Source organism: Lepus europaeus, chromosome 1 (genome assembly GCF_033115175.1).
Source record: "Lepus europaeus isolate LE1 chromosome 1, mLepTim1.pri, whole genome shotgun sequence".
In the NCBI taxonomy this organism is placed as follows: domain Eukaryota; kingdom Metazoa; phylum Chordata; class Mammalia; order Lagomorpha; family Leporidae; genus Lepus; species Lepus europaeus.
The window spans coordinates 146,767,640-146,793,922 of NC_084827.1; the positions used below are offsets into that span (position 1 = coordinate 146,767,640).

At 40.0% G+C, this 26,283-nt stretch overlaps 1 protein-coding gene across 2 annotated transcripts in view; it reads left to right on the forward strand.

Moving 5' to 3' along the window:
* The window catches only part of NBEAL1 (neurobeachin like 1), a 203,934-nt gene that overhangs the window by 23,408 nt on the left and 154,243 nt on the right, over positions 1 to 26,283 (forward strand). For both annotated transcript variants that reach the window (XM_062190098.1, XM_062190096.1), the window contains exons 3-7: positions 3,663 to 3,754; positions 11,712 to 11,873; positions 16,764 to 16,845; positions 17,319 to 17,446; positions 23,562 to 23,644. In XM_062190098.1, coding sequence (XP_062046082.1) covers positions 3,663 to 3,754; positions 11,712 to 11,873; positions 16,764 to 16,845; positions 17,319 to 17,446; positions 23,562 to 23,644 — 547 coding nt within the window. The remainder of the gene's footprint in view (positions 1 to 3,662; positions 3,755 to 11,711; positions 11,874 to 16,763; positions 16,846 to 17,318; positions 17,447 to 23,561; positions 23,645 to 26,283) is intronic.

Below are 26,283 nucleotides of genomic sequence, written 5' to 3' on the forward strand. Positions count from 1 at the left end.
GAGGATGGCCCAAGTGCTTGGGCCCCTGCATCCATTTTGGGGACCCAGATGAAGCACCTGGCTTCGGGCTGATCCAGCCCTGGCCATTGTGGCCATCTGGGAAGTGAACCAACAGATGGAGGATCTTTCTCTATCTCTGCCTTTTAATAAAGATATATATATATATAATATATAATAAAGATATATATACACATATATATATAAAGTATATTTTATATAAAAGACTATTCAATTACTAAGTGACTAAAACTCCTGAATCACATATTGAAGTATTGAGAAAGCACTAAAAAAAATTTTGTATGATGCAGCTTGTATATGTGTGTGTATATATATTCTTATATATATATATATATATAATTATTTAAAGATTTATTTATTTGAAAGGCAAAGTAACAGAGGGAGAGGCAAAGAGAGATTGTTCATCTGCTGGTTCACTCCCCAAATAGCAACACAGCTGGTGATGGACTAGGCCAGAGCCAGGATTCTGGAATTCCATCTGTGTCTCCCCTGTGGGTGGTAGGGACCCAAGTACATGGCCCTTCTGCTGCTGCTTTCCCAGGCACATTAGCAAGGAACTGAATTGGAAGCAGAACAGCTGGGACTTGAACTGGCACTCCTTCATGAAATAGAAATCCCTCTTTCTGAGGGATTATTTTTTTAACTCAGCTTTATTGAGTTGCCATTTACAAACCCTAAATACACAATTTAAAAAAAAAATTTTTTTGACAGGCAGAGTGGACAGTGGGAGAGAGAGAAAGGACTTCCTTTTCTGTTGGTTCACCCCCCCCAGTGGCCGCTGTGGCCGGCGTGCTGCGGCCGGTGCACCGCAGTGATCTGAAGCCAGGAGCCAGGGGCTTCTCCTGGTCTCCCATGTGGGTGCAGGGCCCAAGGACTTGGGCCATCCTCCACTGCACTCCCGGGCCACAGCAGAGAGCTGGCCTGGAAGAGGGGCAACCGGGACAGAATCCGGTGCCCTGACCGGGACTAGAACCCGGTGTGCCGGCGCCACAGGCAGAGGATTAGCCTATTGAGCCACGGTGCTGGCCAGTACACAAATTTTAGATGTCAAAAATGATGACCTTTAAAAAAAAACTGTTTTACTTGAAAAAGAGGAGAGAAAGAGAAAAAAAAGAGATATCTTCCATCTGATGATTTACTTCCCCAGTGTGTTCAACAGCCAGGCTGGGCCAGGCAGAAGTCAAGAGTCCATGTTGGTGGCAGGGGCCCAAGCCAAAAATGATGACTTTTGATATGTGCAAACATTTTGTAACCATTACTTAATCAAAAAATGGGAAATGGGACCGGTGCTGTGGTACAGCGGGTTAACGCCCTAGCCTGAAGCGCTGGCATCCCATATGGGCGCCAGTTGGGAGACCCGGCTGCTCCACTTCTGAACTAGCTTTCTGCTATGGCCTGGGATAGCAGTGGAGGATGGCCCAAGTCCTTGGGCCGCTGTACCCGCATGGAAGACCCGGAAGAAGCTCCTGGCTCCTGGCTTCGGATTGGCATAGCTCCGGCCATTTTGCAACCAGTTGGGGAGTGAACCATGAGATGGAAGACCTCTCTCTCTCTGCCTCTCATTTCTGTGTAACTCTTTCAAACAAACAAATAAATAAATAAATCTTTTTTAAAAAATGGGAAATTTCCATCACCTAGAAAAGTTCTTTTCTGTGTCTCCTTGTTCCCCGTTTTTGTCATTCCCAAAGTAGCCATGGATCCGATTTTTTTGTCAACATAGCCTGCTCTAGAATTTCTTATAAATTAAACCCTACTGTGTATATGCTTTGAAGGCTGGCACCTTTTGCTCAAATGCTTTTGAAGCTTTTGTATGTTGTATCAGTAGTTTGTTTTCTTTCCTGAATCACATTCCATTGTAAAAATATTCCACAATATGTTTATTCATTAACCTACCGATAGAGCTTTTGTTTGTTTCTAAACTATTAAAAATAAAGCTTTATGAATATTTTTGTATAAGTTTGTTTATGGATATATGTTTTCATCTCTCTAGAAGAGAAATGGCTGGGCCATATGATCAGTGTATGTTTAACTGTAAAGAAACTGTCAAATTGTTTTTCAAGTGATGGTACCATTTAAAAAATTATTTGAGAGAAAGAGAAACAGAAAAAGAGAGTTCTCATGTGCTAGTTTATTCCCCAGTTGCCCATAATGGCCAGAATAGGGCTTGGCAGATCCTGGAGCCAGGAGCTCAATCGAGGTCTCCCGGTGGGTAGCAGGAATCTAATACTTTAGTCCTCACTGCTGCTTCCCAGAATTTGCATTAGCAGGAGTCTGAAGTCAGGAGCTGGAGCTAGACACTGAACTTACTTACCCTGATGTGGGACATAGGCGTCTTCACCACCATCTTAACCATAAGCTAAAGTCTGTCCCGAGCCTGTCTGTCTTCTTATTGGTACCTTTTGAGGAGTAATAGCCTTTACATTTAATCAGTAACAATTTTTTAAAAATTTTTGACTCACGACTTTTATGTTCTGAGAAATTTTTTCTTTATCCCTAGGTAGGAAAGATACTTTATATCCCAGAAGATTTTTTATATTACTAATATTGAACTGTTTCCAATTTGATCTTATTTGTGTATTTTACACTTCTTATTAATTCGTTGGACAAATATTTATTGAGCACCCTTTTGGCGTCAGTCACTTTTTTTTTTTTTTGGACAGGCAAAGTGGACAATGAGAGAGAGAGACAGAGAGAAAGGTCTTCCTTTTCCATTGGTTCACCCTCCAATGGCCGCTGCGGCCGGTGTGCTGTGGCTGGCGCACCGCGCTGATCCGAAGCCAGGAGCCAGGTGTTTCTCCTGGTCTCCCATGAGGGTGCAGGGCCCAAGGACTTGAGCCATCCTCCACTGCACTCCGGGGCCACAGCAGAGAGCTGGATAGGAAGAGGAGTGACCAAGACAGAATCCAGCGCCCCAACCGGGACTAGACCCCGGGGTGCTGGAGCCACAGGCGGAGGATTAGCCTATTGAGCCACGACACCGGCCTGGCGTCAGTCACTTTTATGGTACTAAGTATTTATTAGTAAACAAAAAGGTGAAAAATCCCCACATTTATAAAACTTACATTCCTAGGGTAACAGTCAGTGAACTAATAAATAACTAAATTATAGAATATGTTGAAGGACCACAGGGCTCGGAAACAGGATTGGATAAGACCAAGGGCAGCAAGAATGTTTGCAGTTTTTAGAAAGCTGGTTAAAAATAGGCATCATTGAAAATTCATCATTTAAGGAATGACTTGAAGAAGATGAGGGAGTTAGCCATTCCTGTATTTAGGAGAACAGTTATTTGGGATAGAAAAACCAACCAGTGTAAAGGCCTTTGGGTGGGAGCATGTCTGGCATGTCCCCGGAACAGCCAGGGTGGCCAGTGTTATATGGGGTAACTGGATAAGGTTACAGTGATATGAGAAGGCCAGTTGTTTAGAATCTGATAGGGCGTTGTTAAGATTGGCTTTCAGTGATGTGGGGAGTCATTTGAGTTGTCATTGTATTTAACATATTTTAAAACAGACCTACAAGTATGTCTTCCTCAGTATCACTTAAAGATTTCATTATTTCTTCTTTATTTATCTATTTAAAGTGAAAGTCTCCCTCTCCGTCCCCCAGCAGGCATACTTAATATTACAATGGTTTTCTTATTTCAGAAAGATCCAGATTACCTGAAGCTGTGGTTGGACAATTTTGTTTCTAGCTATGAACAATTCTTAGATGTTGACTTTGAAAAACTGCCTACCAGGTATGTAGAAATACTAATTTCTCACCCTTAGATAAGTTTGTTCATTTCTGGTACAAAGGTTTCCTTGATGGCATATGGCAAGAATGGCAATTACGTTACACTCTTACACTATTTCTCTTATGGCAGACTACTAATTGATCACAGTAGTCTTTCTTGGTGATACTAAACTTGACTTCTAGAAGCTACTTTTCTGCTTTGATGATACACTACCAACTGTGTGTCCTGCAAGTCACTTCATTTCTGACACTAACTAACCAGTGATAGCACTAAGTCTGACAATGGAGGGATAGAGTCCTTCACAAGACTGTCCTCACTTCAGACATCATGTCCTGGGGCCACCCACACTTCTGCCCAAGCAGCTGTAATTCAGGGTTCTCAGGCCCCTCTCAGGAATTGTAACTCACTATACTTAGACAACTCAGAAAGCACTGCACTTAGGATTCTAGTTTTGTTATAGGACACATGTAGAAAGGTCCTCCTAGATGTAGAACTTTCTTGCCCTCTCCTCTTGGGGTCAGAAGCATCACTGCTGATGTTTGTCCCTGAACATTGTCCCTGAACGTCAGTGTGTTCACCATTCCAGAAACTCTTTAAAGGTTTTATTTATTTGACAGATAGAGTTACAGACAGAGACAGAGAAGTCTTTCATCCACTGGTTCTCTCCGCAAATGACCTCGATGGCCAGCGCTGGGCTGACCAGGAGCCAGGGCTTTCTTCCGGGTCTCACACGCTGGTGCAGCGGCCCAAGCACTTGGGCCATCTTCCACTGCTCTTCTAGGCCATAGCAGAGTGCTGGATCAGAAGAGGAACAGCTGGGGCACCAACCAGTGCCATATGGGATGCTGGCTTCTGCTCAGCATACTATACCACAGTGCCAGCTGTTCCCCCTGCCCACATGAAACTCTTGGGAGCTCTGAGTGGCCAGAGTTTTACTGGGGTCTTATTACATTATTGACCATGTGGGTAGTTGAACTCCATTTATAACCCCTCTCCCTTTCCAGGATGTTGGTGGGAGACTGAAAGTTCCATCCTACTCATGCTTGGTCTTTCTGGCCCTCCCATGAAAACTGAATCATTTCATTTACATAAACTCAGGAGTAGTCCCACGAGACAAAAGATACTCCTGTCACTCAGAAATTCCAGAGATTTTGAAGCTCAGTGGTGTGAACCTAGGACCAAGACTAGACATGTATTCTTTACTATAACATGGATATGCAAGTTCAGACTTATTTCCATTTCTGGTCTTAGAGCAGAGGCTTTGAAGACAGTAGTAGAAAAGTATTTAAATTTTTTAAAACTTGATTTAAAAATTGTAAGATGGAGGAGAATGTCAAATGTTTTAAGAAAGTACAACTGAAAGTACAAATCTTTTATACCATTCCTATACCCACTCATGTTTCTAGATTCTCAGAGTTCCCAGGCCACTTTCCAGGTAATATGTTTTCTATATCTCAAGCTATATTGAAAGCCTTGTAGTTGTTAGGCTAGAGAAGTTGGCTAGAATGAAAAGTAGGAGAATTGAGGCAAGTATTTAGCCATAAAAAGAGCTGCAGTCGTAGTTACATGATGAGAGAGAAAGGGGGAAGTTAAGGTATTGGTAGATGATGAGAAAGAGTACCTGGAGATTTAACAGCCTGGTTGGGGGAAAGTATTTGCAGTTGAGGGTGTAGGTAGGCAGTTAGAGGGAAGGTACAGGAGAATTTTGTCTGGAGAAGCAAATAAGCACCACCACCACCCTTGCTCTTTGTTGTTGTTGTTTTGTTTTGTTTTGCTTGCGATAGATAAGAGTACTACTAAAAAGTTTTCTGTATGAGAATATCATGATCAGCTTTGTTTTTGTTTTTTTCAAGTCATTTCGGGGGCTGCCTTTTTTCAAGGTCTGCCTCTACTTCCAATCCAGCTCCCTGCTAATGCACATCCTGATAGGTAGCCTTGATGTCTCAAACAGTTGGATTGCTGCCACCCATTTGAGAGACCCAGATTGAGTTCTGGGCTCCTGGTTTTGGTCTGGCCCAACCTTGGTGGTTGTGGGCATTTGGGGAGTGAACCAGCAGGTGGAAGCTCTGTCTCTGTCTCACTTTGCAGAGGTTGCATGGAGAGTGTTTATTTTTTTTTAACTTTTATTTAATAAATACAGATTTCCAAAATACAGCTTAGGATTACAGCGGCTTTTTCCCCCCATAACTTCCCTCCCACCCGCAACCTCCCATCTCCCGCTCCCTCTCCCATTCACATCAAGATTCATTTTCAATTATCTATATATACAGAAGATCGATTTAGTATATATTAAGTAGATTTCAGCAGTTTGCACCCACACAGAAAGACAAAGTGTAAAATACTGTTTGAGTACTAGTTATAGCATTAATTCACATTGGACAACACATTAAGGACAGATATCCTACATGGGGAGTAAGTACACAGTGACTCCTGTTGTTGTCTTAACAATTGACACTCTTGTTTATGGCATCAGCAATCACCCTAGGCTCTCATCATGAATTGCCAAGGCTATGGAAGCCTTTTGAGTTTGCTGACTCTGATCTTATTTAGACAAGGCCATAGTCAAAGTGGAAGTTCTCTCCTCCTTTCAGAGAAAGGTATCTCCTTCTTTGATGGCCGGTTCTTTCCACTAGGATCTCACTTGCAGCGATCTTTCATTTAGTTGTTTTTTTTTTTTTTGCCAGAGTATCTTGGCTTCCCATGCCTAAAATACTCTCATGGGCTCTTCAGCCAGATCTGAATTCCTTAAGAGCTGATTCTGAGGCCAGAGTGTTGTTTAGGACATTTGCCATTCTATGAGTCTGCTGTGTATCCCGCTTCCCATGTTGGATCGTTCTGGAGAGTGTTTAAATTTTTTTTGTTTTGTTTTTTTAAAGGCAGAGTTACACAGTGAGAGAGAGAGAGACAGAGAGAAAGGTCTTCCTTCCGTTGGTTTACCCCCCAAATGGCCACTGCGGCTGGCGCACAGCGCTGATCCAAAGCCAGAAGCCAGGTGCTTCCTTCTGGTCTCCCATGTGGGTACAGGGCCCAAGCACTTGGTCCATCCTCCACTGCCTTCCTTGCGCCACAGCAGAGAGCTGGACTGGAAGAGGGGCAACCGGGACAGAGTCCGGCGCCCTGACTGAGACTAGAACCCGAGGTGCTGTCGCTGCAGGTGGAGGGTTAGCCTAGTGAGCCGCGGTGCTGGTCGAGAGTGTTTAAATTTAAAGCAAGAAACGCTGTTAAGAAATAATAGTGCTAATCCAGAGAGGAAATCATTATGACTATGGACAAGATATTGAACTCAAGAAAGGATATGGCTATGCTGAGGAAGGACTACTATTTTATTATTAATAAATATATAGTTTCCGATTTTTTTCCTTGTTACATTATTTGTGGTAAGTTTATAAAGGTTGGAAAGAATTGAATCTTGAACTGTCATCAAAATAAGATTATGTTTAATTATTTCTAATAAAAGTATGCTTGTTGTTTGTACCTAGTAGTATTTTTTTTAAAGATTTATTTTATCATTTATTTGAAAGACATAGTTACAGAGAGAGAGAGACAGAAACAGAGGTCTTTACCCACTGGTTCACTTCCCAGATGGCTGCAAAGGCCGGAGCTGCACTGATCTGAAGCCAGGAGCTTCCTCTGGATCTCCTACGTGGGTGCAGGGGCGCAAGCAGTTGGGCCATCTTCTGCCTTTCCAGGCCATAGCAGAGAGCTGTATCAGAAGAGGAGCAGCCGGGACTAGAACCGACACCCATATGGGATGCCGGTGCTTCAGGCCAGGGCTTTAACCCACTGTGCCACAGCGCCAGCCCTCCTAGTAATACTTCTAAAAATTGTATTCATTTTCCTTTATTTGAAAGGCAGAGAGATGCATAAATAACAGAGTTCTTCTACCCCTGGTTCACTCCCCAGATGCCATTAACAGCCAGAGCTGGGCCAGACTGAAGCCAGGAACCTGTAACTCAGTCTAATTCTCTCATATGGGTGGAAGGACCTGGGTACTTGAGCCATTATTTCCTGCCTTCCAGCAGGAAGTTGGGTTGGAAGTGAAGGATCCTGGACTTGAACTAGACACTCCAGTATGGCATGTGGTATCCTAATGTCCCAACCACTGTGTCAGATGCCTTCCCTGAAGTACTTTTATTTTAATGATTTGCAACTCACTTTAAATAATATGTCTAAGGATTTTATTGAGTAAGGATTTTGACCTTTGAATGTTTGGAATGTTGGAATGAAATCTTCTAAAGTCTCTAACGTAGAACAGATGTTTAGCCTAGCAGTTACCACATCTAAGTGTGAGTTTGATTCCTGGCTCCATCTCTGACCCTAGTTTCCAGCCAGACTCCCAGGAAACAGCAATGATTTCTCATATAATTGGGTTCCTGCCACTGTGGGAGACTTGCATTCCTGGCTCCCAGCCCCAGCTGTTTTGGCTGTTTAAGGAGTGAACCAGTGGATGGGAGCTGTTTATTCTTCTGTGTTTCTCTGTGTAGCTCTCAAATAAATTTTTAAAAAGTATGAAGTTTCTAACATGCAACTGTTATTATCCATACATTATAAATGTCTCTTTTGTTGGGAGATCATTTCCAAACATGTTATTTTGACTTCTATTACTACTATGTCTAAAGACAGGACAGAATACCAAGAAAACATTACTTTATTTATGATATACTTGGTGTGGTTTAAACTGTGTTTGATATCTTTGTCAAAAAATTAAAGTGTGGGCAGGGCATTTGGCCTAGTGGTTAAAATGCCTGTGTTCCACATTGGAGTCCTGGCTTCACTTTTAGTCCCGGCTTCGTTCCCAATTTGAACTGCTTAGCTTATGCAGATCCTGAGAGGCAGCAGTGATGGTCTGAGTAATTGGATTCCTGCTACTCACATGGGAGACCTGGGTTGAGTGTTAGGCTCCCAACTGCAATATTATACCATCCCAGCCATTGCTAGAATTTGGGGCAGGGAGGATGAACCATGGATGAAAACTTCTCTTTCTATTTGTTTCTCTGCCTGTCAAAAACAAATGAATACCTCCCCAATCCTAAACCATAAATAATAGATTTTACTAGTAAAAGCATTAAAAATTCAACTGGATGTTATTTACAAGATAGTATATTGTTAGTCACATCATCTTAATGATGAGAAAATCATAATCCTCGTTTAAGCTGACTTTAAAGAATTTCCAAAGAGAGAATTCATAACACAGACAGAGCTTTCTACCAGAATTTAAAACCTCAGACTTTAGACTTCTTCATGTTAGACACAGACAACCATTAGTTGCTTTTCACAATAGACATTCAACAGCCAAGTGGAGACATGAAACAGATTTCTGAAGTTTAGGAAATTGCACCAAAAGGAGGATGGAATTTTGGACAGTAAAGCCCCAGAGGTGGGAAATGCTTCCAAGTTCTTACAGTGCTCATTACTTTAGGAACATGGCCTAAAATCTCAACTTCATCTCTAAAACGTTCTAATTACGCCTTACTTTTACAATGAGAATTAGTAAACATTCTCTTCTTTTAGAAGCTAAATTTTTAGACTGTCTACTTATTTATTTATTTTTTAAAAAAAGGTACAAATAGAGAATGTGAAGACCAAGGGCAAAAATAAATACTTTTTTAAAAAAAAAGATTTATTTTATTTATTTGAAAGAGTTATAGAGAGGAGGTCTTCCATCCTCTGGTTCACTCCCCAAATGGCCGCAATGGCTGGAGCTGAGCCAATCTAAAGCCAGGAGCGTTTTTCAGGTCTCCCAGGCAGGTGCAGAGGCCTAAGGATTTGGGCCATCCTCTGCTGCTTTCCCAGGCCAGTAGCAGGGAGTTGGATCAGATGTGGAGCAGCTGGGACACAAACTGGCACCCATGTGGGATGCTGGTGCTGGAAATACTCTTTTAAATAACTAGGATTGGGATGGGGGCTGTGCTGTGACTTAGTAGGTTAAGCTACCACCTGCGATGTCAGCATCCCATAGCCGTGCCAGTTGGAGTCCTGGCTGCTCCACTTCCAATTCAACTCCCTGCTAATGTGCCTAGGAAAGCATCAGAGGAGGGCTCAAGTGCTTGGGTCCCTGCACCCATGCGGGAGACCTGGATGAAACTCCTGGCTCTTGGCTTTGGTCTGGCCCAGCCCCAGCTGATATAGCCATTTGGGGAGTGAACCAGTGGATGGAAGATATCTCTCTCTCTCTCTCTCTCTCTCTTTGCCTCCCCCTCTCTGTGTAACTCTGCCTCTCATGTAAATAAATCTTTAAAAATTATGTAAAAAATAAATAGGATGAAATATTAGAAATCTAATGTTTTCGTTTTGGTGACATGTTTTTGGAGAAGTAGGAAGAAATAGTTTAGCTTAGTCTTGAAAATTATGTTTAAGTGTTTGTTTATTCTCTGGAAGCAACAATGATTTTTCTAACCACTACTTTTTAGCTTGTAAGGAGAAGACTGTGTTAAAAATGAGAGGTTTTCTGATACTGCCTATAAATGAGAGACAGTTAAAGAATCCAAACCTGCAAGTGACATGGTGCCAAAGCCAAAATGAGACATGGTATTTCTGTAACTTGATAGTAGAATTTGGCAGTCTTTGTAATGTTCTTTGTGGTTTATTTTCTGTGTAATTTAATTAAAATAAGGTGTTCATTTTATAAAACACTTCCTTTATGTTGTAGAATGGTTCAGAAAGAGGCAAAATATATTTATCATGTGAATTTGTGTGATTACTACTGATATGCTTCAAATTCTTCTGTCTGCAGTGAATCAAGTGGTCTTTTATTGAATGTAGAAATGTTAGTCATATTTCACATTAAACATTGTCTGCAGAAGAGACTACTATAAAGTTTGTCATTTAGTCATGGGAGCTTACATTCAATCACACAATGCTAAACTTTTTTTTAGATACTTTATTTTTATTCACTAGTTATGATTTCTTTAGAAATAGTATATATATAGAGCTTGTACTGTGGCATCTCAGGTAAAGCTGTTACCTGCAGCACCAGCATCCAATATGGGTGCCAGTTTGAGTCCTGGATGCTGCACTTTCAATCTAGCTCCCTGCTGATACATCTGGGAGAGTGGTCGACGATGGCCCAAGTCCTTGTGCCCCTGACCCGTGTGGGAGACCTGGAAGAAGCTCCTGGTTCCTTACTTTGACCCGGCCCAGCCCTGGCCATTGCAGCCATTTGGGGAGTGAACCAGCAAATAGAAGACCTCTCTCTGTCTTTGTCTCTGCTTCTCCCTCTCTGTAACGCTGCCTTTCAGATAAACAAATAAAGCTTAAAATAAATTCTAAATCTTTCAATTAAAAATAACAGCAACTAGGCCAGCACTGTGGCTTAACAGGCTAATCCTCCGCCTTGCAGCGCCGGCACACTGGGTTCTAGTCCCGGTTGGGGTGCCGGATTCTGTGCCAGTTGCCCCTCTTCCAGGCCAGCTCTCTGCTATGGCCCGGGAGTGCAGTGGAGGATGGCCCAAGTGCTTGGGCCCTGCACCTGCGTGGGAGACCAGGAGGAAGCACCTGGCTCCTGGCTTCGGAGCAGCAAGATGTGCCGGCCGCAGCGGCCATTGGAGGGTGAACCAATGGCAAAAAGAAAGACCTTTCTCTCTGTCTCTCTCTCTCTCACTATCCACTCTGCCTGTCAAAAAAAAAAAAAAAAGTACAAAATAACAGCAACTAAGGATACTAGCCTCTCTCTTTCTGTCTTCCCTTCCCTGTCTCAGGCTTTCTTCTCCTTGTCTGCCTGTCTCTGTGCCTCCCTTGCTTACCTTTCCCCCTACTCCTTCCTCAGCAAGACTCTTCTGAAGTCAAACTCATTGCTTAGCTCTGATGATCATCTGGTGATGCCTTGTAAATGAGAAGGCACAGAGCTATGTAGGAAGAATAAAAGGACTTCTTTAGAGTTGAAAATGTGGTTCATTGAAGTGACAGAGTTTTTTTTCTTATATTACACTACTGTTCTTAATTTTTTCCCCTTATATTGTAGGGTAGATGATATGCCTCCAGGAATATCTCTGCTTCCTGATAATATTCTGCAGGTTCTGAGGATCCAGCTCCTCCAGTGTGTTCAGAAAATGGCCGATGGGTTAGAGGAACAACAACAGGCCTTGTCCATTTTGCTTGTCAAGTTCTTCATTATTCTTTGCAGGTAACTGGTACAGAAAATAAATTGATTATCTGTTTTTTAAAATAATTGTTACCAACTTGATAATAATAATAATGCACTAATGATGTTTGTTGTTCATATGGAGCTTTAAAGAGTGAATGCCCCTCTTGCAATACGCTTGGGTTTTTTAGTATATTGGAAAGCTTTTTAGTTACTAAACCTAGTTTAAAGATATTCAACCAAGATTTTTTTTCTACCAACCAGGACTTTTAAAATTTGCTTTATAGTGTTAATCAGTGACAGGAATTTTTACTAAAGCAAGAAATTATTACACCAGGGGCCGGTATTGTGCCTCAGCGAGTTAAGCCTCGGCCTGAAACACCAGCATCCCATATGAGTGCTGGTTCGAGTACTGGTTGTTCTACTGTCGATCCAACTCATTGCTGATGCACCTGGAAAGGCAGCAAAAGATGCCCCAAATGCTTGTGCCCCTGCTGCCTACGTAGGAGACCTGAATGAAGTTCTAGGCTCCTGGCTTCGTCCTGGCCCAGCCCTGACCATTGTAGACATTTGGGGAGTGAACCAGCAAATGGAAGATACTTGTCTCTGTCTCTTCCTCTCTCTCTCTCTAACTCTGCCTTTCAAATGAGTAAATAAAATCTTAAAAAAAAGAAATTAAAGAAGGAAATTATACCAGTTTTGTCTCTGTGGTTCTCATCTGTAACTGAATGCATATTTTTATTATGGTATGTTATTGCTTATGAAAATGTTTTTTTCATGTCTTCCAAATATTTCCTTTTAACATTTTACTAAATGTATTATAATTATTCTTGAAGTTGTCATATTTTCCAGGTTTACAGACTATGTGATACTTAAATTTTGAGGTGCATGAGTATCAACTTGGAAGCTTACAAATAGAGAGCTTGAGGCTTATTTATAGAAATTCTGATTCAAAAGAGCTCACACACTTGGAGTTTTCAAAAATTGAATACTAATCTGTGTATAAAAATTGAAAATAGGAGAATCATTGAGTTGAAAGCATAAAATGGTCTTGCAAATCTGCCTTATTTTTCCAAGTAACTTCTTATCATATACACTTTATGTTTTGTAAATATTTTATAATGAATTAGCAGATAAATAGTGACTTAACTGATCTCTTAATCATGTTTGATTTAGTACCTCTTTGCTTTTGATTGAAGGAATGATGGAATGATTGAAGCAAAGTTGTTGAAAAACATTTTACCCCAGCCCTCTCTGGGAACCTTTGGCATATTTCTGTTTTCATATTTTTCATCATCTTTAGAAAAGTAGAATAAAAATTTTACAGGTTGAGGGGGAAAAAATATTTAGTCAGGCAGTAAGGCATATGTTGGACTTAATCTTTTTCTGTTATTTGCTGAATTCCTTGCTGTTAACTACCTACTGCAATTTTGCATAAGTTGAAAATTCTATAGATAAATGTTTTAAATCCATTATGTCTGTCTCTTGGTAATAGTAGGACACACAAAGATGTTCAGCACATTTTTTGGCTGAATTTTTTTCAGTAGAAATTAGTCTCTAATGATAAATTTCATACTCAGTAGCTGCCAATCGCAGGATATGTTTCTATTTCCAGAGACTTGACTTTTGTTGATGTTGTTGCTTTTACTTTAAATTTTTTAAACTCTTTTTTAAATTTTAGTAGATCTTATGTTTTAAAGTAGTTTGGGTTCTTGCTTCATCCTCTAGTTTCTCCTATTTTAATATCTTGCGTTAGTTTGGTAAATTTGTTATAATTGATGAACCAGTTATTAACTAAAGTCTGTATTGTAGATTAGGGTTTGCATTTGTGTTGTAGATTTCTATGGGTTTTGACGTATGCATATTGTCATGTATCTGCCGTCATGGTATCATACAGAACAGTTTCACCATCCTAAAAAGCACCTTCCTCAACCTATTCATTCTCTCTATGCTCCTCCCTCTGCCCCCACCAACCACTGGCAACCTTTGATCTTTTTAATCTAGTTTTGCCTTTTCTAGATGTCATGTTTTTGGAATCATTCAATGCAAGAGACTTCAAAAAGCTCAGAGAAAATGCGTATTGTGAAAAAACTGTGAATTGATACTGACATTTGCACCAAATAACACTTACCTTTTATTTTATTTTCCATGAACTTTTGTGAAGTACCTTCATATTATAGCCTTTTCAAAATGACTTCTCTCACTTAGCAATATATATTTATGGCTACTTCTTGTTTTCTGTGGCTTGATGTCACCTTTTTTTTTTTTTTATTTGACAGGCAGAGTTAGGCAGTGTGAGAGAGAGAGAAAGTCGTGGGTTCACCCCCCAAATGGCCGATACGGCCGGTGTGCTGCACCAATCTGAAGCCAGGAGCCAGGTGCCTCCTTCTGGTCCCCCCTGCAGGTGCAGGGGCGCAAGTACCTGGGCAATCTTCCAGTGCCCTCCCGGGCCACAGCAGAAAGCTGGACTGGAAGAGGAGCAACTGGGACTAGAACCCGGCGCCCGTATGGGATGCTGGTGCCACAGACAAGAGGACAAAAAGTGAGCCACGGCGCCGCCCCCATCACATTTCTTTTTTAATCTCTGAATATTATTCCACTGATGGAAAACTCCAGTTTGTTTATTCATCTATTGAAGGACTGAGTCACATCTCACTTTTCACAATTACTTATGAAAGTATTGTAGACATTAACATACGAGAGGTGGGTGCTTGTGCTAGTGGTTGAGATGCCACTTGGGCCACCTGCATTCCATGCCAAAGTGCCTGGCTTTCCACCGTCCTGCTGGTATACATCCTGGGAGGCCCTAAGTGACCTGTATGGGTGATCCAGATTAATTTCCCAGCTCTCAGCTTTGGCTTGGCTCAGCTGTGGCCTTTGAAGGCATTTGGGGAGTAAACTAGCAGGTGGAATCTCTCTCTACCCCTCTAACCTCACCTCTGCTTCCGTGTGTGAGGGCACATGTGCCTCTCAAATAAATATTTTTTTTAAAACTTTCATTTAATGAATATAAATTTCCAAAGTACAGCTTATGGATTACAATGCCCCCCCCCCATAACTTCCCTCCCACCTGCAACCCTCTCCTTTCCCGCTCCCTCTCCCCTTCCATTCACATCAAGATTCATTTTCAATTCTCTTTATATACAGAAGATCAGTTTAGTATATATTAAGTAAAGATTTCAACAGTTTGCCCCCACATAGCAACACAAAGTGAAAAAATACTGTTGGAGTACTAGTTATAGCATTAAATAAGAGTGTACAGCACATTAAAGACAGAGATCGTACATGATATTTTTAAAAAATTAATTAATTTTCCATGCAATTTCCAATTTAACACCAGTTTTTTTTTTCATTTCCAATTATCTTTATATACAGAAGATCGATTCTGTATATACTAAGTAAAGATCAAATAAATAAAATTTTACAATTTATCTTAGCCAAAAGGCTGACAGTTGATTACATGGTGTTAAAATGGAAATGGCATAGAAAATTAATTATTTTGAAAAAAAAAATTATGTAGGATCTCTGTCTTTAATGTGCTGTACATTGCTATTTAATGCTATAATTAGTAATCCAATGGTAGTTTTTTCACTCGATGTTGCTATATGGGCAAAATGTTGAAACCTTTACCTAATATATACTAAATTGATCTTCTGTATACAAAGAGAATTGAAAATGAATCTTTACATGAATGGAAGGGGAAAGGGAGGGGGAGGGGGGAGGGTTGCGGGCGGGAGGGAAGTTATGGGAGGGGGGAAGCCATTGTAACCCACAAGCTATACTTTGGAAATTTATATTCATTAAATAAAAGTTTAATAAAAAAAAAAAAAAAAAAAAAAAAAAAAAAAAAAAAAAACCTCCATTTGCAGGTTTTGTGTGGACAAGTGTTTTATTCATTTAGGTAAATACCCAGGAACATGATTATTGTATCATATGATTAGCTTATGTTTAGTTTTACTAGAAACTTTCACATTGTCTCCTACAGTGGTTGTTATCTTTTTGGATTCCCACCAGCAATAATTGAGAGTTCCTGTTGCTCTTCATCTTTTCCTGTAATTGGTGATACCATTCTTTTAGATTTTAGCCATTCTAATAAAAGTGTGGATATCTTGTTTTCATTTTCAGTTGTTGAATGACAGAAGATGTGCAGCATTTTTTCATTTGGCTATTTGCCACTTATATCTTCTTTTTTGAAATTTCTACTTAAAGCTTTTTGCCCATTTAAAAAAATTGGATGGCTTTTTTTTTGTGAAGCTTTAAAAGATTTTTGAATTTTTTGAGATTCAATTCTTTATCAAGTGTCTGTTTTAGAAATATTTTTTCACAGTCTGTGATTAATAGTCTTTTTTGAGCAGATGTTTTTAATTTTAATGAAGTCCAGGTTATCAATTTGCTTTTTGTGGGTTATGTTTTTGGTTTTATATCTTAAAAATCTTATCTAGGGGCTGGCGTTGTGGCACAGCGGGTTAAGTTGCTACCTGTGACGCTAGCATCCCATGTGGGCATTGGTTCAATCCCTGGCTGCTCCACTTCTGATTCAGCTCCATGCTGATGGCCTGAGAAAACAACAGAAGGTGGCCCAAGGACTTGGGCCATCTTCTACTGCTTTCCCAGGTCATAGCAGAGAGCTGGATTAGAAGTGGAGCAGCTGGGACACGAACCGATGCCCATGTGGGATTCCGGCACTGCAGGCAGTTTTACCAGCTACGCCACAGTGCCGGCCCTGGGCATGTACTTCTTATACAGCATAGTTAAGTGGTGCTTGAGCTGTATTTTACAATCTCAGTGGAAGGCACTCATTTGTATAGCTATAGTGATTTTATATTTTAACAGTTGTCATTTGTACATTGTTTACCAACATGTTTTCAAAATTCAAACTGAATATGTGAACATACATTTTATTCACTGTTTTGTGATTTTTTTTTATCATAGAAATCTATCAAATGTAGAAGAAATTGGGACTTGCTCGTATATTAATCATGTCATCACCATGACAACACTCTATATTCAGCAAGTAGGTGTGAACTAATATATTTCTTTTTATTGCTTTACTGAGACTAAAAAGATTTCACTTCTTTATATTATAGTTAATATAGTTAAATGTTTTTAGAGGGGTTACTAATTGAGAAGAGAATTAAAATTATCATTGGGTAGTATATATTTCAGATATTGTATTATCTAAAAGTAGAATGAATAGTTATTTTAATTAAACAGTTTCATTGTTTTATAAAATTAGTTTTTTTAATGACATAGTTTGTGATTTTATTGCATACCTCTTTTTACAGAAAGCATGTTATTTCAAAAGATATTGGCTGTCTGTTTAATACGTATCTTAGGAAAAATTTAAAATTTACGATGGTATATTTGGTCCATATGATCCAATGGCTCTTTTAGACTCAATGGGGAAATTAGGTTTTTTTTGCACAAAAATAATTTATTGTTAGGTGTTGAATGATCATGCCTTTTTATTTTTAACTTAATTTTCAGTTAAAAAGCAAAAAAAAGGAGAAGGAAATGGCGGATCAGACTTCTATTGAAGAATTTGTGATTCATGCATTGGCATTTTGTGAAAGTTTGTATGATCCTTATAGGAATTGGCGACATAGAATCTCAGGGTATGTCTTATAAAATCATAATTTTCATATAAAACATAAATTCCATGATACATGTGATTCTTTAAAGCAAGTCATTTCTATGAAAGCAATTGTAAAGATTTGTTTAAGACCCACAAGCTTAACTCAGATAAACAAACATGTTAGAGGTAATGAGTTAATTGTTAAGTGATACTTTCAGATAATTCAGTGCATTCCTCCTCTGAACTTGTATTTTTCAATGCAGTTGAATACTAATAATCTGATAAGAAATGTTAAAAGCACAATAGCAACAAGTATAGTGAACATATTTTTCAAGAAATGTTTTCTTTTTCAAAAAGTGTATTTCATAATTTTAAAAATACTTTTTGTCAGTATTTTTTACATTTATTTTTAGTTGGAGATCTTGTACCAGTCAGAATCCATTTAGGAAAACAGAAACCAAACTAGATATTTAAGAGAATGTAATGCAAGGAAGTTTTTTTTTTTTTTTTTTAATTTTTGACAGGCAGAGTGGACAGTGAGAGAGAGAGAGAGAGACAGAGAGAAAGGTCTTCCTTTTGCCGTTGGTTCACCCTCTAATGGCCGCCGCGGTAGCGCGCTGCGGCCGGCGCACCGTGCTGTTCCGATGGCAGGAGCCAGGTGCTTATCTTGGTCTCCCATGGGGTGCAGAGCCCAAACACTTGGGCCATCCTCCACTGCACTCCCTGGCCACAGCAGAGAGCTGGCCTGGAAGAGGGGCAACCGGGACAGGATCAGTGCCCCGACCGGGACTAGAACCCGGTGTGCCGGCAAGGAAGTTATTAAACAGAGCTATTAGAGAACTAAAAAGGCAATAGTGCAACACCGGGGTAATTCAGAGATAGTGACTTCAGGAAACAATGACCTTCCCTAGGGAGATGGGAACAGAGGGATGGTACTGGATTTAATCCAGATATTTGAAGAAGCCCTTGCAGCCAGAAAGCTCCTCTGAGGAAGGGAGCATTGCTTAGCTGATTCTGGTATCCTGAATGGCCAATGAGGAAGCTTGTTCTAGGACTGCCAAAAATAAGCTGAGGGCAGGAACCAGCTGCTATTACTTTAAGTGAAGAATTTTGCTGGCTCACTGCTAACGAGTACAGTGGAAAAGAGGAATATGGAACCACTCCCCTTTTCATTCTTTGTTGTAATTTCTGTCTAGTGCCAGTGTTGGGGAACCCAAAAGGGAGGCAACTGAAAAAGGAGAAAGACATTTTAAAAAGTGCCTATCCTAGTCTCATTGGAAGGCAGAGAGAGTATAGACTAGTGGATTTGTAGCTCAATTATAGTAGTTTATTGTAGCTTAATTACCAGTGGAGTTCAAAAAAGTTAAGGTGGTTTTTGTTTGTTTGTTTTTTTAGGGAGGGATAAAATGTTTTATTTATAATGCAGTGAGATAGAGGTAGAGAATGAATCTTCTGCTGGTTCACTGGTTCACTTCCAATGGTTCTACTGGTTTACTCCCCAAATACCTGCAATTGCTGGGGCTAGACCAGGCTGAAACCAGGAGCCTAGAACTCAATCCAGGTCTCCCATGAGGGTACACATTAGCAGGAAGCTAAAATCAAAATGGAGCTGGAACTCTAACCCAGGCACTCTAGTATGGGATGCAGGCATCTCAGGCAGCATCTTAACCATTTTGCCAACAGGCCACCCCAAGAGTTGGCTTTTAAATTTACATGTCATTCTTATCTTGCACAGATTATATGAAGTAATATATTTGTTAATTAGCTTGATTAAGCCTTTCTACAATATATACATATTTCAAAATATTTTGTTGTACACCATAAATATATACAACATTTGTCTTTTTTTTTTTTTTTGACAGACAGAGTGGATAGTGAGAGAGAGACAGAGAGAAAGGTCTTCCTTTTTGCCATTGGTTCACCCTCCAATGGCTGCTGCGGCCAGCACACTGCGCTGATCTGAAGCCAGGAGCCAGGTGCTTCCTCCTGGTCTCCCATGCGGGTGCAGGGCCCAAGGACTTGGGCCATCCTCCTCTGCCTTCCAGGGCCATAGCAGAGAGCTGGCCTGGAAGAGGGGCAACTGGGATAGACCTTCGGCGCCCCAACCGGGACTAGAACCCAGTGTGCTGGCGCCGCAAGGCGGAGGATTAGCCTGTTAAGCCACGGCGCTGGCCAACTTTTGTCATTTTTTAATATTTAAATGTCAGAGTTAACAGAGAAAGAAGGAAAGACAGACAATGAGATTTTCCATCCACTGGGTCACTCTCTAAATGGAGGATCTGGGACCCAAACTGGCGCTCATATGGGATGCCAGCACTGCAGGCGGTGGCTTTACCTGCTACGCCACAGCACCGGCCCTTAGCTTAATTTTTATTTATTTATTTATTTGAAAGGCACAGTTACAGAGAGAGAGAAAGACAAGAGTCTTCCATCTGCTGGTTCACTCCCCAGTTGGCTGCAATGGTCCTAGCAGGCCACGCCGATGCCAGCAGCTTTAACCAGGTCTCCCACGTGGGGTCAGGGACCCAAATACTTGGGCCATCTTCTGCTGTTTTTACTAGACTGTTAACAGGGAACTGGATTAGAAGTGCAGCGACTGATACTCAAACTGGTACCCCTATGGGATGCCAGCATCTCAGGCGGCAGCTTTACCTTGCTATGCCACAACCTTGGCCCCTATTAGCTCAATTTTAACTTAGCTTGCAGTGTCTCAGACTTCTTTGAATGGAACTAAATAAGTATGGAGAAAGAAATTTTCTCAAAATTTCTTACTCATTTATTCAAAAATCTACTGATTACTTAGCTCATGCTAAGTGCACATTTAGTAGGATTCATTGCCTGACCACTGAGAAAAATTTAATTTTGGTAAATGTCATCCTGGGGCTCCTACTTTTCAAATCTGGGGCAATGTATGTGCAAAAAATCACTACAGTAGCAAAAATAAAACAAAGGGAATTCATGGGTCCTTGCCAGAGATATGATAGATAGATAGGTAGATACACACATACATAGGTAAATAAAGACCCTTGCCTGTAGTAGAGCATTAAATACCAACTGTAAATGTGGAATTGGTGCTAGAATTGGGAAAAAAAAATTGGCATTTGGCAATGTGATTGTAAATACTTGGTCAGACATCACTGGGAAGATTTTAGTAAGGAACACAGAATGTGCATAGTTTTAAATTGTCTCCAAGAGATTACTTATTACTTGCAAATGGAAAATTAGCATTTTGGGGGATAGTACCCAAATAACACAGTGGACTGAATGATCCGCTTTAATATCACCAGTGAGAATCAGATGGGCACCATGTGTCTTCACATGTGATACCATGAGAAGAGCACATCATTGCTTGGCTAATTATTCCAGCCAAGAATATGTCTTCCTAGTCTAATTATGAGGAAATATCCGCAACTCCAAAATGAAGAACATGGTAAATAAAGGGAGGTAGCGGGGGCTAGCATCCTTTAAAAATGTCACAAAGAGAGATTGGGAAATATTTCCGATTCAAGAAGAATAAACAGACGCCAGATGCAGTAACCTGCCCCTGCCTCGGGAAAACTGTCCTGGAAATGGGGAAAGTGCAGTAGAGGAGTTGTTTGGGAGAACTGACAAAACTGGAATCTGCGTGATGGATTAGGTAAAAGTAGATGTATTAAATTTATTGAACTGATACTGTACTGTTGTAGAAGGCAATATCCGTATTAGCGAATATTCAGTACAGTGTGAATTGCAGTCATTTGCTTAAAGAATTACTGAAAAATAATTGAATTGAAAAAATACACAGCCTGACCTTCCATAGAACATCTCAAGATTGAAGAAAAAGAATAAAAGAGAAAAAAAAATCAGTATCAGTTGAGAGAAAGAAGAAAAGTAAAGGGCTATGATATATGTGACTTCTCTTTAAATGTTCTCAAAAATTGAGTGCAGTGTTGTGGTTCCTCAGGTTAAGCTGCTGCTTGGGAAGCTGGTATCCGTATCTGAGTGCCAGTCCAAGTCATAGCTGCTCTACTTTTGGTACAGCTTCCTGCTAATATGCTTGGGAAATTGGCATATGATAGCTGAAGTACTTAGGTCCCTATCACCCACATGGGAGACCTAGATGGAGTTCCTGGTTCCTGGGTTCAGCCTGGCTCAACCCTGGCAGTGTGGCCATCTGGGGGAGTGAAACAGTGGGTGGAAGATCTGTATTGTCTCTGTTTCTTCCTCTGTTCCTATGATACTCTGCCTTTTAAATAAATAAATCTTTAAAAAAGATTCTGAAAGATACTTGTGAGCATATGTATATATAAAAATATGTACACTGTAAGGGAGAAAGCTGATAAAGATCTAGTATAAAATGTTAATGAAACCTGTATATACTATATTTCACATTCTTTGTACTGTTATTTTAACTTTTGCAGGAGCTTAAATTTGTTTCCAAAGAAGTTAAAAAAATTAATTTGTAATAAGAGCATAAAAAGAAGCATTGCTAAATTAACTGGAGGACCTGAGCTTAGAAAAGTGAGAGGCAGACAAGTGTTTTCCAGCTGTCTGAGAAACCGGTTGATATGTATTAGTGTCTGCCAAGTACTACATGTTTTGCCCAAATATTAAATCGTGATGGGATAGTCAAGTATGCTATGTTCTGAAAATAGTACAAGATGAGTTCATTTTTAACTTTACTAACTTACTGAAAACATACAATGCCAACTCCACTTAGTTTTAATTATTTTTAATTCATTTTGATAATTAATTTTTGGGTTCTGAAATGTGTAGTAGTTCTCAGCCCTTTTGTCTATGTTAGCATATTGTGTTTTTACCACAAATACAATCAACATTATTTGTTCATATATTATGTCTGATATGGGGACTTTGGAATGAGTCATTGATCACAAATTGCAGGAACGGATTTTTATTATGTTAATCAGGTAAAGATGTTAAGCACAGAGTGTCTGGATAGGGAATAGCCAATCTATTTATGCTGTATAATAACTTAACAAAATGGAAATAATCTCATGGAAAAATCTACCTGAATGCTAAGTCATTTTATTCTTCTAAAATTCTATCATTTGAGTGAAGTTTTAAATTTCAAACTCTAATAAATTTTGCATTGCCATAAAAACAAAAAAAATCTTTGGTAATGGTCTTAACTATGAAGATCTAATCCTAGTGTTATGTTTAACATTAAATATGGGAAATATGATCATTTTTTGCTTCATTATGGGAATGAACATAGACTAGAAAGCATGCAATAGCAAATGGTGTCTGAAATAATTCCTGTTGAGTCTAGATATTACATCTGGATCTTAGGACTCTGTATTTTGCCATCTGTGAGTCCAGATGTCCTCCTCCTATTTGGTGTATTCTGTGGTCAGTTGAATTTCTTCCTAGCTTTGAATTAATTATGAGGGAAGGAATCTCAGTAACTCAGTGATAATCATTAAGAAAAAGTTACATATTAAGTCTGTGTATTACCAGTAGATCATATTTATTTTTATCTAATGATGTTAAGTACTTTTTCAGGGCAGAAGAAAATGTCTTGTTTATTTATTTATTTAGTTTTCACCAATATCTGTACTACCATATCCATCTAAGAGATTCAGATTTTTTTTCTTGAATTGTGATGTTCTTGGTAAAAACACATGCAATTTGTATTGCCCAAACCAAGTCTGTAGACAGCATTACATCCATCAAAACTACTATAGTTGGTATTAAAAACAAAAATGATTTCCATCATGGAATTATACCATTAGAATGAAGCTAGTTGCGTGAGCCCATTGTGTTCAGATTAAACTTCAGAAAGTAGTAGATTAGCCTGATTTCTGATCAATTTCAAGTATACTGTAATAATTAGCTACTGGTCTTAGCTGTTAATTTAGCAGTACTAATAAACAGTTCTTTTAAAGATTGAAACATTGAAGAGCTAGGTCCTTTTTTCAATTTCCAGTTAGTTTAAGTCTTAACCTGTGTTAACCACCATATTGCTTAATTCAGAAGAAATTCTTTAAATTATTTCAGTTATTGGCTAGACTTTCAAGATGATGCCAGTGCTGGAGATGTATTGTTCAGTAAACAAATCAAAAGTAAAAATATAATTTGTTGTATAATTGTTTTGGTAATGTGTCATCTCTCACCACCCATGTTATAATTTGTTATTATCTTCTTTTTTATGATAGACGAATCCTTAGTACCATGGAAAAGAGCAGACAGAAATATAAACCAGCTTCTCTCACAGTAGAGTTTGTCCCTTTCTTTTATCGTAAGTAACACCTCTGATTTCTCTTACGTTGACTTTTCATCTTATTCTGATTATTCTTTATTCTGACCTTGATTGATTTGGACTTTGTGAATTTATAAGATAAAGATCTTGAGAACCTGTTATTGGAGGACCTGATTTGGTTTGGTTTTGACTATTGTTCTGGTTTTATTGAATTTTCTCTTCACAGAGTGTTTCCCTTTTGAGAAGAGCTGAATAATTTAATACAGTATTATAAGGCTGGCGCTGCGGCTCACTTGGCTAATCCTCTGCCTGCGGCGCCGGCACCCCGGGTTCTAGTCCTGTATGGGGCGTCAGATTCTGTCCCAGTTGCTCCTCTTCCAGGCCAGCTCTCTGCTGTGGCCTGGGAAGGCAGTGGAGGATGGCCCAAGTGCTTGGGCCCTGCACCCGCATGGGAGACCAGGAGGAAGCACCTGGCTCCTGGCTTTGGATTGGCGCAGTGCGCTGGCTGTAGCAGCCATTTGGGGAGTGAACCAACGGAAAGGAACCTTTCTCTCTGTCTCTCTCTCTAACTCTGCCTGTCAAATAAAAAAAAAAAAAAGTTTATGGCCAGCGCCGCAGCTCACTTGGCTACTCCTCTGCCTGCAGTGCCGGCACCCTGGGTTCTATTCCCGATTGGGGTGCCGGATTCTGTCCCAGTTGCTCCTCTTCCAGTCCAGACCTCTGCTGTGGCCTGGGAAGGTAGTGGAGGATGGCCCAAGTGCTTGGGCCCTGCAGCCGCATAGGAGACCAGGAGGAAGCATCTGGCTCCCGGCCTCGGATCAGCGCAAGCGCTTTGGCCGTAGCGGCCATTTGAGGGGTGAACCAACAGAAAAGGAAGACCTTTCTCTCTCTCTCTCTCTCTCACTGTCCACTCTGCCTGTCAAAAAAAAAAATACAGTATTATAAAGATGCTTCAGAAAGTTCCTGGAAACCTGGAATTAAAAGTTTATGAGAATACTTTACAGTTTGTGGAAAATGTGATTAATCTGGCTACCATTTTGAAATCGATGTGTAGTCTTTCCATAATATGTTTTATTCATGAACTTTTTGAAGGCTCCTCACATGCATGAGCTTCATTTTTTGCACCAAAATAGACAGATTTTTAATTCTGTTTTCCACAAACTTTTTGAGATATAACATTGTACAAAATAATTTTGAAGTGCATGCATAATTTTTTCATAATACAAGTTTTACATGAACTTTTAAGGACCTCTTTGCATATATTATTTTAAAACTTTTTACATCAAAATCAGGTTGCCTTGTAATTCCATTTTCTATGACCTTTTCCCTTTATTTAGCTGAGAGATGGACAAGACTGACTATCAGTCTTGGTTCACTCCCCAAATGCCTACAGTGCCTTTGAAACCAGGAGCCAGGAACTCAATCCAGGTCTCCCACATGGGTGGTAGGAATCCAGTTACTTGAGCTGTCATTGCCACCTCCCAGGGTTCACATTAGCTGGAAGCTAGAGCCGGGAGCTGACACTCTGGTATGGGATGCAGGTGTTAATCACTAGACCAAGTACCCTCCTTTTATGTGAACTTTTTGAGGTACTCTCATGTATTTTAATTAATTGTTTAGTTAATTATTTTCTTTTAGAGATTGCCCGTCTGCAGATTCATTACCCAGGTGCTGGCAATAGCTGGGACTAGGCCAGGCTGATGCTAGCAGTGTACACTCATTCCAGGTCTCCCATATAGATGATGAGAACCCAGATAATTGTGCTTTCACTTATTGCCCCCCAAGGTGTGCATTTGCAGGAAACTAGAATTAAGAGCATAGCCAGGACTTGAACCAAGCACTCAAATATGTGGGCATCACAAACAGTATCTAGCCACTGTACCCAATGCCTTAACCACCCTCATGTATATTTTAGAACTTTAGCATTTTTAATTAAGATAGGATACTTAAGAGAGTTAGCCACTAGATTTGTGACTTTTGTAGAGCATAGTTTTCTTTATTGAAGGATGATCATGCCATCTTTCAAGGTTGTAGTAAAATTTGCAGAATAAAAATGGAATACAAGTATGTGTTTCCCACTCAGATTTGTCAGATCTTTATATTTTGCCATATTTACTTCTTTTCTCTTATATTTTTTCCTCTGGAATAAAATAAGACAGAAATGATCTTTTGGGGGCATTTGGCACAGGGTCTTAACTTGTCACTTGGGATGCCTTTATACCATATTGGTGTGCCTGATTTAAGTTGCCATTACCCCTCTTGTGATCCAGCTTCCTACTAATGCATGTCTAACTGTTACCTTGGGAGTAACAGTTGACATCTCAAGGACTTCAGCCCTTGCTACCCATCTGCAATGAGTTTGAGACTTCTGGCTTCCGCTTGACCTAGCCCTGGCTGTTTTGGGTGTTTGAGGAGTCAACCACTGAATGGAAGGTCTCTCTGTTGTCTCTCTGCCTTTGAAATTGTCTTCTGCTCGATTGCTTGGTAAAGATAATTGCCTTGCTCACTCTACTTAGCCAACAATAGTGAAGCTGGCTCTAGCTAGATAATCAAACTCATATATTCACAATAGTTCATGAAGGGAACTGGCCTCTCTTAAGGGTACATGACAGGAAACCCAGCATGCCATTAGAACAGTAAAAGGAGTTGCTATTTAGCAGGTATCCTCATGGCAGTCC